Source organism: Marmota monax, unplaced genomic scaffold, assembly GCF_021218885.2.
Source record: "Marmota monax isolate L192 unplaced genomic scaffold, Marmota_monax_Labrador192_F-V1.1 WCK01_AAM20220418_F8-fsc00045, whole genome shotgun sequence".
In the NCBI taxonomy this organism is placed as follows: Eukaryota; Metazoa; Chordata; class Mammalia; order Rodentia; family Sciuridae; genus Marmota; species Marmota monax.
In genome coordinates, this window is record NW_026692132.1 from 5,715,756 (window position 1) to 5,729,939 (window position 14,184).

At 36.4% G+C, this 14,184-nt stretch overlaps 1 protein-coding gene across 5 annotated transcripts in view; it reads right to left on the minus strand.

The window, feature by feature from the left end:
• Positions 1–1,439: 1,439 nt before the first annotated feature.
• Positions 1,440–14,184, minus strand: part of Atm (ATM serine/threonine kinase) — a 154,059-nt gene continuing 141,314 nt past the window's right edge. For 3 of the 5 annotated variants that reach the window (XM_058586520.1, XM_046466355.2, XM_046466346.2), the window contains exons 59-63: positions 12,024–12,110; positions 8,094–8,208; positions 5,500–5,563; positions 2,855–2,991; positions 1,440–2,751 (exon numbers count right to left, since the gene is read on the minus strand). In XM_058586520.1, the coding sequence (XP_058442503.1) occupies positions 2,568–2,751; positions 2,855–2,991; positions 5,500–5,563; positions 8,094–8,208; positions 12,024–12,110 (587 nt within the window). In that variant the 3' untranslated portion in view covers positions 1,440–2,567. Of the gene's footprint in view, positions 2,752–2,854; positions 2,992–5,499; positions 5,564–8,093; positions 8,209–12,023; positions 12,111–14,184 lie in introns of those variants that run through there. The other 2 variants (XM_058586524.1, XM_058586522.1) reach the window with 1 other exon arrangement.

Below are 14,184 nucleotides of genomic sequence, written 5' to 3' on the forward strand. Positions count from 1 at the left end.
AGTTCACACTGCAATATTGGTCTGGTGTCTATCTTCTCCAGACTCTGACCTCTACATGTACAGACGCTGCCTGCCTGGCTCACTGTGGTCTTCTTAGAACTAGCCTCAAGCCTGTGGTATTGGCATAAAAACAGACATCAAGACCAATGGTACAGAATAGAAGACACAGAGACACATCTATCATCCGCATCCAGTGCAGACGACTAACTGTCCAGTCACTCGAGGGAAATTCTTAGGGAGTTAGAAAGGAACTGAGTTCCTCAACAAGTCTGCTAAGGTGCAAGAAGTAAAATCAAGAATCAATAAATGGGATGGATTCAAACTAAAAAGCTTCTTCTCAGTAAAAGAAACAATGATGTGATGAGAGAGCCTACAGAATGGGATAAAAATCTTTACCACATGCACATTGAATAGAGTACTACTTTCCAGGATATATAAAGAGCTCAAAAAACTTAACACCAAAACAACAAACAAACAACAACAACAAAAAACCCAATCAAGGAACTGAACAGACACTTCACAGAAGAAATATAATCAATCAACAAACATATGAAAAAATGTTCACCATCTCTAGCAATTAGAAAAAAAACAAATCAAAACTATTATAAGATTTCATCTCACTCCAGTCAGAATGATAATTATCAAGAGTACAAGCAATAAGAAATGTCAGCAAAGATGTAGAGGAAAAGGTACACTCATACATTGCTGGTGGCATTGTAAATTGGTGCAACCATTCTGGGAAGCAGTATGGAGATTCCATAGAAAACTTGGAATGGAACCACCATTAGACCCAGTTATTCCACTCCTTGGTTTAAGCCCAAAGGACTTAAAATCAGCATACTATACAGCACATCAACGTTTATAGCAGCTCAATTCACAATAGCTAAACTATGGAACCAACCTAGGTGTTTCAACAGATGAATGAACAAAGAAAATGTGGTGTATATACACAATGGAATATTACTCGGCCATAAAGAAGAATGAAATTATGGCATTTGCTGGTAAATGGATGAAACTTGAGACCATCATACTAAGTGAAATAAGCCAATCCCCCAAAACCAAAGGCTGAATGTTCTCACTGATATGTGGATGCTAACCTACAATAAAGTGGGGGTGGGGAAGAATAGACATCCACTGGATTAGACAAAGGGGAATGAAGGGAAGGGAAGGGGAAGGGGAATAGGAAGGACAGTGGAAATAATTTGACATAACTTTCCAATCCTTGCATATGAATATATGACCAGTATAATTCCACATCATCTACAACCAAAAGAATGGGATCCTAATTAGAATAAGTTATACTCCACGTATGTAAAATATGTCAAAATACACTTCACTGCCATGAATATCTAAAAAATAAAAATTGGAAAAAAAAACCCTAGCCCCATCCCTGGCACACACAATGGTCAAATATCTGAATGAAATGAGCAATTTTAGTATAAACTTGAAGAATTATTTATTGAAAAACCATTTTATAATAGACTCAGGTAACAATACATTTAGTAGTATTAAAACAAATCTATGTAAACTACATAATTTCATTAAGGTGCAATTAAAACATTTGAAATGGCACAATATATTTCAAACCAGTATACTAGCTTTCTAAATTATAAGACTAGTCTATTCTAATCTTGAAGTCTGACTTAAGTTTAAGATTAGAATAGGGAAATATATACATTTTATGTATATATATATTTAAAAAATAATAACTACACTAACCATGTCTTTGAATTTCTCTGTAACATTTTCATTATTTTGTAACTCTAGGTGACCATACTGAAAATACAAACACATTTTTACAATACAGACTGAATATCCCTTATTCAAAATGCTTGGAACCAGAAGTATTTCTGACTTTGAAGTATCTGTATAAACTCTGAGCTGAGCATCCCTAATATGAAAATCCACCAAAATGACACTCAGAAAATTCTGGATAAAGTTAAGAGAGGTCTGTGTCACTGACACATTTTGTTTTGGATTTTCAGATTAGGAACGCTCAACCTGCACTACTTTGTTTTCAATATCCTCTCAGGGAACCTCTCTATCACTGAGTCACACCCAGTCCTATATTCTTATTTTTATTGTAGCTTTACCATGGTTACAATTTTAGAGTTTTCCCCCTTTTATAGAAAACTGTCACATACATATATGTAGTATCTGGGAAATAAGTCTTAACTAAAAGCCACCTTAAAATAGCAGTATTTTTGTTATAATCTATACCAAAGGAACAACCATTGTTCTGCTGTTTCATCACTCTCAGCTAATGGATAAATCATGGATTCTATTGAAAATGCCATGACTATGCTATTGAGAAGAAATAAAAATTTAGCCAATAAGTAGGGCAAGAATAACAGTCATTTTTAATGTGTGAAAGCAAATAGCTTCCTGGACACTATCACAGCATCTTTGGGTGATGAATGAATCAAGCAGAAAACATTTTTTTTTTCAAAAACACAGTTGTTCACTTAAATATTAATCCCCACTTAAAGACTGTGAATGGGTTGAAAATGAAAGCTGAAATACAGTTTCTAAAGGTTGAATTCAAGGAGTATTTCATATACTGAAGATCACACCCAAGCTTTCCATCCGGGGAAAAGTCGGCTGAGATTTTTGGGGTCCATAGCCTGCTGTATGAGCAAATTCACCTGTCCACCCACACTGAGCACGGTGCCTTCTTCCACTCCTTTCAGTTTCTCTTGCAATCTCATCAAGACACGTTCTGCCACTTTGTTGAAACTTTGGTCAATATCACTAATGACGAAAACACAAAAGTGTCAATGATGTAGAGCAGTTTTAAGGGTCTTGGGAGTAAGAAAACAAACTGACAACAGACTCTTCCTAAAATACTGCTCACCTAAGATCTCGTTTGCTTTCTTGGTCATCCGCATTTGGAGTGGTGTGTAGCTCAGTTTCATCTTCTGGCCTCTGCTGTAAATACAGAGCTTTCAAAGGATTCATGGTCCAGTCAAAGAGTGGATCATATAAGAGAACCTAACAGAGAGAACACGTGTATTAGAAGAACAATGTGCATCCTGATCATGTATTATAAAGAATGGAGTCAGGGTTAGAAAAACAATAACACAGTAATTGATAGGAGGAGAGGGAGCAAACTTATCAAGCATCTTCATGTTTCCTGGTGGAGGAAACTTTAATGACATCATGTTCTGAGGGTCTAATCTGTTCTAAATTCATTTTTCCTCCATATCTGGAGTGATATTCATTGGCACGTTTCCTAACTAGGTGAATTTGTTTATTAAAAGGGGATAAGCTCTAATGAGTTCCATTCCTTCACTTTCTACTCTGACCAATGCGGTAATAGGTAAGGATATTTGTTTTGTAGGCCCCAATTTCCCAATGGCACTTTATTAGAAAGAGAAAAAATGAAATTTACAAAGTAAGGTCATGAGGGATTTCTGACTTTGACAGTTCAAAAAAGCTAACTGCCCTGGTGTTTATAAGCTTAGAAACACCCCTCCCCTTGTAGTTAGGCTTTAGCAAATCCTTAGGAGTCTTAAGAATATATGAAGAGTAAATTATAGAAAAAAAGTTTCTGCAGGACATGCAAGCATTAAAAGGCTGGAATACTTATTGTTGCTAATTTTACTGTGCTTCTCAGTACAACCACATATTGGGATTATAAAATGTCTTTAGTGGGTTTAGTTCTAGGATATGCTAGATTAACAGTCCAAAAATTTCTTCATATTTTATGATGCTGTTTTGATTGTTCTTTCAGGCCATTAAAAACTATGAAGGGAAGAGACTGACAATGATTACATGTGCCTTGTTCATAAGTGTGACTTCAGATTGGACTTTAACAAATCTTTGTCTTGAGACAGGCCACCTGATGGAGAATTGGGGCCTCTGAAGCAAATGCCCTTAACCAGGACATAAGTTATGAGTTTTATTCACAAAATAGAAGAATATTTTATTAGTCAACCAATGGGAAGGAATGAAGTCCTCTATTATAAAGACCCTATGTAGTCATCTTGGGTTGAAGTATAGAAACAACACAAATTACTTAATTATTATTCAAAGTACAGGTATGAAGACATTAATTAGTGTGAATATACTGTGTATACAACCAGAGATATGAAAAATTGTGCTCTATATGTGTAATAAGAATTGAATGTATTCGCTGTCACATATATATAAAAAATAAATGAAAAAAATTAAAAAAAAACAATCAAGGGCTTGTGTCAGGAATCATATTTGAATATATTGGAATTAAGGAGGAAATGGAATTAAAAAATAAGCTTTAGTCTAACTACCCAAACAGAAGAAGACCCAGACAGAAGTGGCTGAAAACAATAAAGGAACACAAACTGATTAAGCTACAGCAGGGTTTCTCAATCTTAATATCATAATTTTAGGATTGGATACTTTATTGTGGAGCTGTGTACTGTAGCATGATCAGCAGCAGTCCAGCCTCTACCTAGAAGATGTCAACTGTAACCCCCTCCCCCTCTGTGATAACAAAAAGTATCTCCAGACATTGACAGCTGTCCTCCATGCAACAAAATTGTCCTTGGATAAGTATCATTGAGCTAGAGGGAGAGAAATATTTCCTTAGTAGAACAGATAAAACCTTGGAGGACATGATGATCCACTGTGAAGAAAACAAGACCTTGAAGGCCAGGAAAGACAGAGAAAGAAAAATGCACCCAAAGTGCTCTGAAAGAGAGGTTTAGAAAGGAGGGATATGTTTAAATTGTAATTAGATCAGAAATAGTAACTGTGATTCAATGAAACCTAACAGAAGAAAAGTAATGAATTCAAGAGAAGAATGATCTCCCAGACAATTGGCACCTAGTTTGCTATTGAGAAGTACCCTCCTGAAGTTGAAGCCAGGAAGTATATAGTAAAATCAACTTGGAATTACTCTCACAACAATAGGTCAGTAACAACCATTTCTAGAACTCATTTGCTATGGGACAACCATAGCAAATGAGTTCTAGAAATTTGGACAGATTTACAAAGGGAATATCAGATAGGCTGGTTAAAAAAAAAATCACAAAGCATCAGGGAGGTATGTTCAGAAATGACAGTTATTATAGGTAGAGATGCAAATCACTTCTTGGACTCCAAACCCTTTTGGAGTATATCCACAGTCCTTATAGTGATGTAGAAATCCTTATAGGTGATTAAGCAACATTACTTCTTTGACTTCCTCTTTTATTACCCTTTAAAAATCCTTGACTGAAACTAGAGGCATTTCTAACCCCACCCCAATTTTTTATATCTTTATTTTATTCATTTTTATGTGGTGCTGAGGATCAAACCCAGCCCTTCGAAGGTGCTAGGTGAACACTCTATCGCTGAGTCATAACCCCAATCCCCCCAAATTTTTGATGTGTGAAAATGCTTAGTGTGTAATCTCTCTCTTGCTGCCCAGTAGCATCCCACTGCAATAAAATGAATAAGTGCTCTTTAAATCAATGACTTCCTAACAAAGTGCACTACGTGGTAGAGAAATAAAGATTTCCTTATAATATACTTTACCTCTACAATGGTTAGCAGAGTTTCCTGAGAATTTCTCATAACTTCCATGGTTTTCTCACAGCATCTACAGAGCCAAACACATTATAATATGGATTTTGTTGCATACTGTTTTCAACACATATTTACTCATAGACACTCATGTGTAATACTCTGAGACTATCCTAATTAGGAATTCCCAAATTTATACCTCAAAGTACTTGGCAAAATAAACTTTTGAGGCTGGGTTGTGGCTCAGTAGTAGAGTACTCGCCTAGTACATTTGAGGCACTGGGTCCGATCCTCAGCACCACATAAAAATAAATAAATGAAGTAAAGGTCTTGTGTCCAAATACAACTAAAAAAAAATAGTTAAAAAAAAAGATAAGCTTTTAACAGATATTTCTGAAATGAATACAAATACATACATATAAATGTTTCATAAGCTTAGCATTTATAAGAAAAAATACTACTATGAAACATCTCTTTTAGTCTTGATTATTGCGGCAATACTAGTTTACTTGATTTGAATCTGCTCTAATCAAAATTGAGTACAGCCTGGAAGCGGGTGCTGTGGTGGGTCCACCGTGGACCCCGGGGTATTCCTGCTTGGGCGCTGCTCTTGGGGTCACCCACTGGCCTCCCAGGCTAGGACTTCAGGGTTAGCCAGCCTACGCCAGGCTGGCCGAGACACCGCTGGCAGTTGTCATAGTGACAGCGGCCACCCTGGCCTCCTACCTCTGCCTCACTGGGCCTAGGAAATGGCCAGGGTATGGGGTGAGAGGCTAGGGCTCTGACTTCACTGGTGTCTCAGGTGGGAAGCATCTGGGGAGCCTCTGGCTTGCTAGGTCTCTTCCCACTGGAATCTTGGGGAAAACAGGTGCAGACATAGGGTTTGTTGGGACGTAAGCAATTCACTAGGCTCTTTTTGGAACTCAATCCTTGGAACAATCTGATGAGATGGGACGGTTTTGCTAAGGTGCTTAAAGTTTCACTAAAATGCTGAGACTGGTTTTGAACTTTCGATACTCCTGCCTCAGCCTCTGAGTTGCTGGGATTACAGGCATGTACCACCATGCCTAGATAAGTGAAAAATGAAAAACAGACTGGACCTCCAAAGAGGACACACAAATGGCTAACAAACATGAAAAGATGCTGAACATCATCACTCATGCAGGGACTACAGTGGGACATACCTTTATACCCCCAGTGACTGTAATCAGAAAAGTATAGGGAAATAACAAGTGTTGGGGAGAGAAAGTAGAAAATGGGAACCCTCAGTTGTTGCTGGTGGGAATGCAGAATGGTTCAGCAGCTGGCAAAAATCATTTGGCAACTCCCCAGAGGTTAGACATGGAATATACCATATAATCCAGCACTACCACTTGGAGGTAGAAACCCTGAAGGGCTGATAACCAGTGTTCAAACAAATATCTTGGACAAGTTTGTTCACAGCAGCACTGTTCACAAGAGGCAAAAGCTGGGAAAACCCTAGTGTCCATGGTCAGCTAAATGGATGAATGAGATGTGGTTCTTCCATACAGTGAGATAGTGTTTGGCCACCATAAGCCCTGAAGCCCTGATCATGCTACAACCTGGAGGTACCTTAAAATGTTATGCAAAATGAAAGCCAAACTTATTTCCTGATTCTATTTAAATAAATGTCCAGAATAGTAAAATAAGGCAGAAATCAGGTTGGTGTTGGCCAAAGGCTAGGGCTAGGAGGGTGGAGAATAACTGCTTAATTGTATAGATTTTACTTTGGGGTAATGAGAATGTTTTAGAGCTAGACAGAGGTGCTGGGCATACAACTGTGAATGTACTAAATGCCTCAGACTCATTCTTTTTATATTTTTTTAAATTATTTTTTAATGCATACCATACAAACTTTAATATCATATTTAAGGCAATGTAAAATTTAGTCTCAAACTTAATATGATTTGCATGCAATACAAAAGTACTCATCTATTTCTCCATCAATGAGTAATATCAATCCTTTTAATCCTTGCTAAATGGATAGAAAACCAATAATAATTATTTTCCTATTCTGATTTCTTTAATTGTGGCTGATGGTCAGAATCCTCTAAACTGGTCATGTGTTCTTTTCTTTTGTAAGGAATGTAGGTCACTCTCTTTAAAATGGTCAATTTTATATTATTTGAATCCATCTCAATTAAAAAAATAGATTGGTTTAAAAAAATGGCATACACAGATCTATGCGGGAAAAAAACAAGGAACTGCAAATCTTTTTTAGCACACAGTTGTACTACAATATAAGCTCCTTTTAGACATAACTAGTCTCTGCTATATCCCCAACAATGAGCACCCAATCTTAGTTCTAATCAATAAAGGAGTTAGCTACGACTGAGGCATTAAAGTTATAAAGGTGGGCTGCTTCCAGAGGTGGTTAGGAATTACAGTATACATGACAGACTGAGTTAAGTTCCAGGTGGCAAGAAGGAAGGAAAATCTATTACTGCTTTTACCCAGGGTGTTTTTCATACTAGTGTAAGGCATTGGAATATAATTCTACCATTGATCCATTATCTATATAAATATATAATCCAAATAATTTTCACACCAAAATTGTCTACTCTCCTTTACCTTATATCACTTACCTTCTGAAGACCCCTTCAACACCAGTAATGCCCATGCCATCCACAATATCTCTGGTGAGTCTAAATGGAACTGTTTCAGGAGTAGGAAGGATTTTACCCTGTTCAAAAGCAACCCCTAAAATAAAAAAATACAATCAGGTAAGGAGGCCTGACAGCTGATTTATATTTTTCCCAACGAGCACCAGTGAACTTTGCAAAAGCAACAATCTTTCATTTTTTTCTATTGGTTCTAAAACGTATAGTACCTCGTTTCCACCACTATCTATGCAATCCACCTCAAATACAAAAATAAGACTTCTTGATATACAGAAATCTGATTAAAGGGTGTTTTTTTTTAAATGAAGTAATTATTGATAGAACTTAAAATGAAGAAGATATGTATATTTTTAAACCTTTTTTTTTTTTTTTGGTAACACCAGGGATTTAACCCAGGACCTTGCACATGTTAGGTAAGTTCTCTACTACTGAGATACATTTTGAGACCTTAATTTATTTTGAGATAGGGTTAGGCCAAGCTGCCACTGGCCTCAAACTTGTGATACTTCTGCCTCAGCCTACCAAACAGCTGCGATTATTAGTGTATACCACTATGCCCAGTTTGTTTTAAAACATTTTTTAGTGAAACTGTTTTGAGATAATTATAGATTCACACCCATGTGTAAGAAATAATACAGAAAGATCATTCTATACCATACCTTTACCCAGTTTCTCCTTATGGTAATTATCTTGTGAAACTAGTACAACATCATGGCCAGAATACTGACACCAAACAGTCAAGATACATAACTCTTCTCTCACAAGGATCCTTTACACTGCCCTTATATAGTCACACACTCAAGTTTCTTCCTGTGACTTTACCACTCCCCACCCCACCCCTGTTCTTCTACCAACCTTTGATCTCTTTTCCCTTTTTATAATCTTGTTATTTCAAGTATATGAAATAAATGGAATCACAGTATGCAACCTTTTGGGATAAAGTCTTTTTACTCAGCATATCCTCTGGAGATTCATCTAAATTGCTGTAAACTCAAAACAGTATTTCTTATTGCTAAGTAGTATTCCATGATAGGGTGTGATCGTTTGTTTAAGCATTTGCCCACTGAAGGACAATACAAATTATTTCCAATCTAGTTATTATAGATAAAGTTACCAATTAAACTACTTTTTTGTGTGTTTATTTGCTGAGCATTTTCTTTGAAGTGTCCATTTATACCTTTTACCTATTTTGCAAAGGATTTTTTATTTTAATTTTTTAAATTATTGAGTTTTGAGAGAAAGGGACCCAAGGGGAAAGGACTACTTAATATATTTGAATAGAGTTGCATAGATTTCCCACAGTTACTACTGATACCAAGAGGTGGGTTGGGGGGCGGTGGAGACGGATAGAGAGAGAGAGAGGTGGGGGGAGTTGGAAAAAGAGACAAGCAGGTAACAGAATAAATGATACAGTGAGAAGGTTTGATACTGTGCTAGCTGCTGGCCTAGCCCTTAACTTCTATTTCCTTCCTCTTGGAGCCCTGAGATGCTAAGTCCAGGATATGCTAAAGAGAGGTCATGTGGAGAAGCCCTGAAAGATCAGACATGTACATTAAGAGTCCATCTTGGGCTGGGGATGTGGCTCAAGTGGTAGTGCACTTGGCTGGCATGAGCGTGGCGCTGGGTTCGATCCTCAGCACCACATAAAAATAAAGATGTTGTGTCCACCGAAAACTAAAAAATAAATATTAAAAAATTCTCTCTCTTCCTCTTTCTCTCTTTTTTTTAAGAAAAAAAGAGTCCATCTTGGACTCTCTTCCATTTGAGTCTTAAGATGACTCTAGCCATAGATGCTAGCTGCAACTGCATGAGAGATTTTAAGCGAGAACTTCTGAGCTGAGCTCAGCAAATCTACAGATCATAAGAGATTTATTATTTATAATAATAAATTGTGATTTGAGCTGTTAAGTTTGGGGGTGGGTGTTCTGTAAAACAGATGACCAAAGAGATATATAGAGAGAAAAGTATATAAATCACCCAACTCATTCAAGTGTGTGGGGCTGAGTATTTAAAAAGTGAAGAAATTTATGTAACCCACACTCAACTCTTAATGTGCTCCAGAATCCCTTCTTTGTCCCCTCCTACCAGTCACCCACCACTTCTTCAAACTGTTATCACTATTCTGACTTCTAACAGTATAGATTAATTTTACCAGTTTCTGATTTTTATGTAAATGTTATCGTTCATACTATTCTGTGTGTAAATTTTTTCATTCACGATTATATTTTGGTCTTCATATTATATATAACTATTGTTCATTCAATCTAATTATTATATTCCATTTTATGAATATATATATTCCATTGTATTCATCCATTCTACCTGTGACAGGTGTTTGGACTGTTTCTAGTTATAGACTATTATAAATAGTACTTTCATAAATATTCTTATATGTGCATTTCTGTTGGAATAGAACTGCTAGCTCACAGGATATGCATATCTTCACCTTTAGTAGATAATGACAAATAGTCAAAAGTGATTTTACAAATTTGTTCTTCTCATCTATAAGATGTTTTTAGCATGGCCTGGCAAAGCTGGTATACTTCCACCTCTATTTTGCATCTTCCAGACTACTGCCCTCCTGTTTGTCATGCAAACTCTCACTCTTCTATTGAGAAAACCACATCTGACTTTAACAAACCCATTCCCACTTCTTATTTGTTATATCTTAACCCTAAGACTCTCTCAAATTCATTGAATATTGGCATGCGCACACAATCTTCGTATTTATTCCAACTCTGGAATTCTTTCTGCAGAAACCATATAATATCCTTGACCTTCTGTTTTTTTTTTTTTGTTGTTGTTGTTTTGTTTTTTTTAGTTGTAGATGAACACACAATTATCTTTATTTATTTTTATGTGGTGCTGAGGATCAAACCCAGTGCTTCACACATGTGGGGCAAGTGCTTTACCACTGAGCTACAACCCCAGCCCCACCTTCTCTGTTTTAATGGAAAGTGATTTTACTCTGTCTTAGCAGACTACTTCTATGGATTATACCCCAGAATTTATAACCTCCTAAAACTGCACCTTCTTAGAAATCTTAAAATTCTACATTTTAATCAAATCTGTTTATTCCTTTATCCTTATTAAATAATTTGTCTTTAAATTCAAGTGAGATTTCTAGTTTTATAGGCCTTCATTTTTCAGTTACTATTGAACACTACTTCTTTCATGACATTTTTTTCCTCCTTTAGTTTCAAAGATACTTCTACCTGCTAATTTCTGTGATTTATCCAGTTTTTCTGACTCAGTCTTTTCAATACTAGCATTCCTGATGCTTCCATCCTTTCTTTTTGTGGGGGTGGGGGTGAGTAACCGGGGATTGAACTAGGGCACTCGACAACTAAGCCACATCCCTAGCCCTATTTTTGTATTTTATTAGAGACAGAGTCTCACTGAGTTGCTTAATGCCTTGTTAAATTGCTGAGGCTAGCTTTGAACTCAAGATCCTCCTGCTTCCACCTCTCGAGCCACTGGGATCATAGGCGTGCACCACCGTTCCCAGCCCACCCTTTCTTAAAAGATTTGGCTCGGGCTGGGGTTGTGGCTCAGTGGTAGAGCGCTCACCTAGCATGTGCAAGGCACTGGGTTCAATCCTCAGCACCACATAAAAATAAATAAAAATAAAAGGTTAAAAAAAAAAAAAAGATTTGGCTCAACTGTCTTCTCTTCTACCAAGTTTCATTCATCCCAGGTAAAGTTAGCTACTCCTTCCAGTACCACAGTGTTTATGCTTTAAGCACACACACACACACACACACACACACAGACACACAACACGATACATTTATGTATCTTTCTCCCTCATATTTGTTGTACCTTGGTAGCTAAACAGCATTGCTCGATGACTAAATATTTATTAATTAAAAATATGTATACTTTATTACTTACCTAAATCTATATGCACAAGTTCTGCTGACTGTTCATTTATCAAGATATTCTGTACATGTCTATCACCAAGTCCAAGGATGTAACCAACTATGGGGGAAAAAAAACAAAACCTCTAGTCACTGATATCATTATTTCTAACATGCATTTAGCTATAATTTCAACTAATACCACTGGCTCTGTATGTTTAATTACTTTATACTTTTTAGCCTTTAAAAGGATATTATGTACATAATTGGACATTTTGAGTTTAAGTATAATGTAGCCAGCTACTTTAATGTATACTGCATTGTACAAACAATCTGCCAAAATTTTTTTTTTCTTTATCAAAAGTCACAAGTTTTGGAATATCAGTGCTTTAAAAATTTACGTGGTTAGAGATTCATTATTTACCTGAGCCAAAGTAATGCATACTATATGCACTCAAATTTCTATTGTGTATTTACTTATAAACTGACAAGTCTATGGGTAAATTCATTTTTCGGTGAAACTTTCTTCTGCTGGATGAATACGTTGAACACAAATCATTAATTCATTTCAGCAGATATATATCCAGGAAAAATTGCATTTCTGTTTTTAATATTAAAAATTAATATTTTCAAAATGGCCATACTACCAAAAGTGCTATACAGATTTAATGTAATTCCAATGATGTTCTTCATAGAAATAGAAAAAGCGGTCATGAAATTCATTTGGAAAAATAAGAGCCCCAGAATAGCCAAAGCAATCCTTAGCGAGAAAAGTGAAGCAGGAAGCAAATTATACTACAGAGCTACAGTAACAAAAATGGCATGATATTGGCACCAAAACAGACATGTAGACCAATGGTACAGAATAGAAGACACAGAGACATTCCCACATAAATACAATTATCTCATACTAGACAAAGGTGCCAAGGTGCCAAAAATATACATTGGAGAAAAGATAGCCTATTCAACAAACGGTGCTGGGAAAACTGGAAATTCATATGTAGCAAAGTGAAATTAAATCCTTCTCTTCTACCCTGCACAAAATTCAACTCAAAGTGGATCAAGGACCTAAGCATTAGACCAGAGATCCCGTACCTAACTAGAAGAAAAAGTAGGCTCAAATCTTCATCACGTTGGCTTAGAAACTTAATTCCTCAATAAGACTCCTACAGCGCAAGTAGTAAAATCAAGAATCAATAAATGGGATGGATTAAAACTAAAAAGCTTCTTCACAACAAAGGAAACTGTCAAGAACATGAAGAGAGAGCCTATTCTCTCTTTGCCACCTGTACCTCAGAGCATTAATCTCCAGGATATATAAAGAACTCAAAAAACAAATAACCCAATCAATAAATGGTTGAAGGAACTGAATAAGCACTTCACAGAAGAAATACAACTGCTCAACAAATATATGAAAAAAATGTTCAGCATCTCTAGCAATTAGAGAAATGCAAATTAAAACTCACTGAAATTCCATCTCACTCTAGTCAGAATGGCAATTATCAAGAACACAAGTAACAATAAATGTTGGCGAGGATGTAGGGAAAAAGATATGCTCATACATTGCTGGTGGGACTGCAAATTGGTGCAATCACTCTGGAAAGCAATATGGAGATTCCTTAGAAAATTTGGAATGGAACCACCTTTTAACCCTATTCTCCTTCTCCTTGGTTTATGCCCAAAGGACTTAAAATCAGCATACTACAGTGACATAGCCACATCAATGTTCATAGCAGCTCAATTCATAATAGCTAAGATATGGAGCCAACGTAGATGCCCTTCAACAGATGAATGGATAAAGAAAATGTGGTACATATACACAATGGACTATTACTCAGCCATAAAGAATGAAATTATAGCATTTGCTGGTAAATGGATGGAACTGGAGACTATCATACTAAGTGAAATAAGCCAGTCCCCAAAAATCAAAGGTTAATGTTCTTGCTCATATGCAGACACCAACTCACAAGAAGGGGAGAGGGGTGGGGTGGGAGATGATAGAAGTTTACTGACTTAGACAAAGTAGAATGAAGGGAAGAAAGTGGGGATGGAAATATGACAGACAATGTATTGGACATAACTTTCCTATGTTCTTTTATGAATATACAAGCAATGTAACTCCACATTATGTACAACCATAAAAATAGGAAGGTACAGTCTATACATGTAAAATACGTCAAAATACATTGTCATGT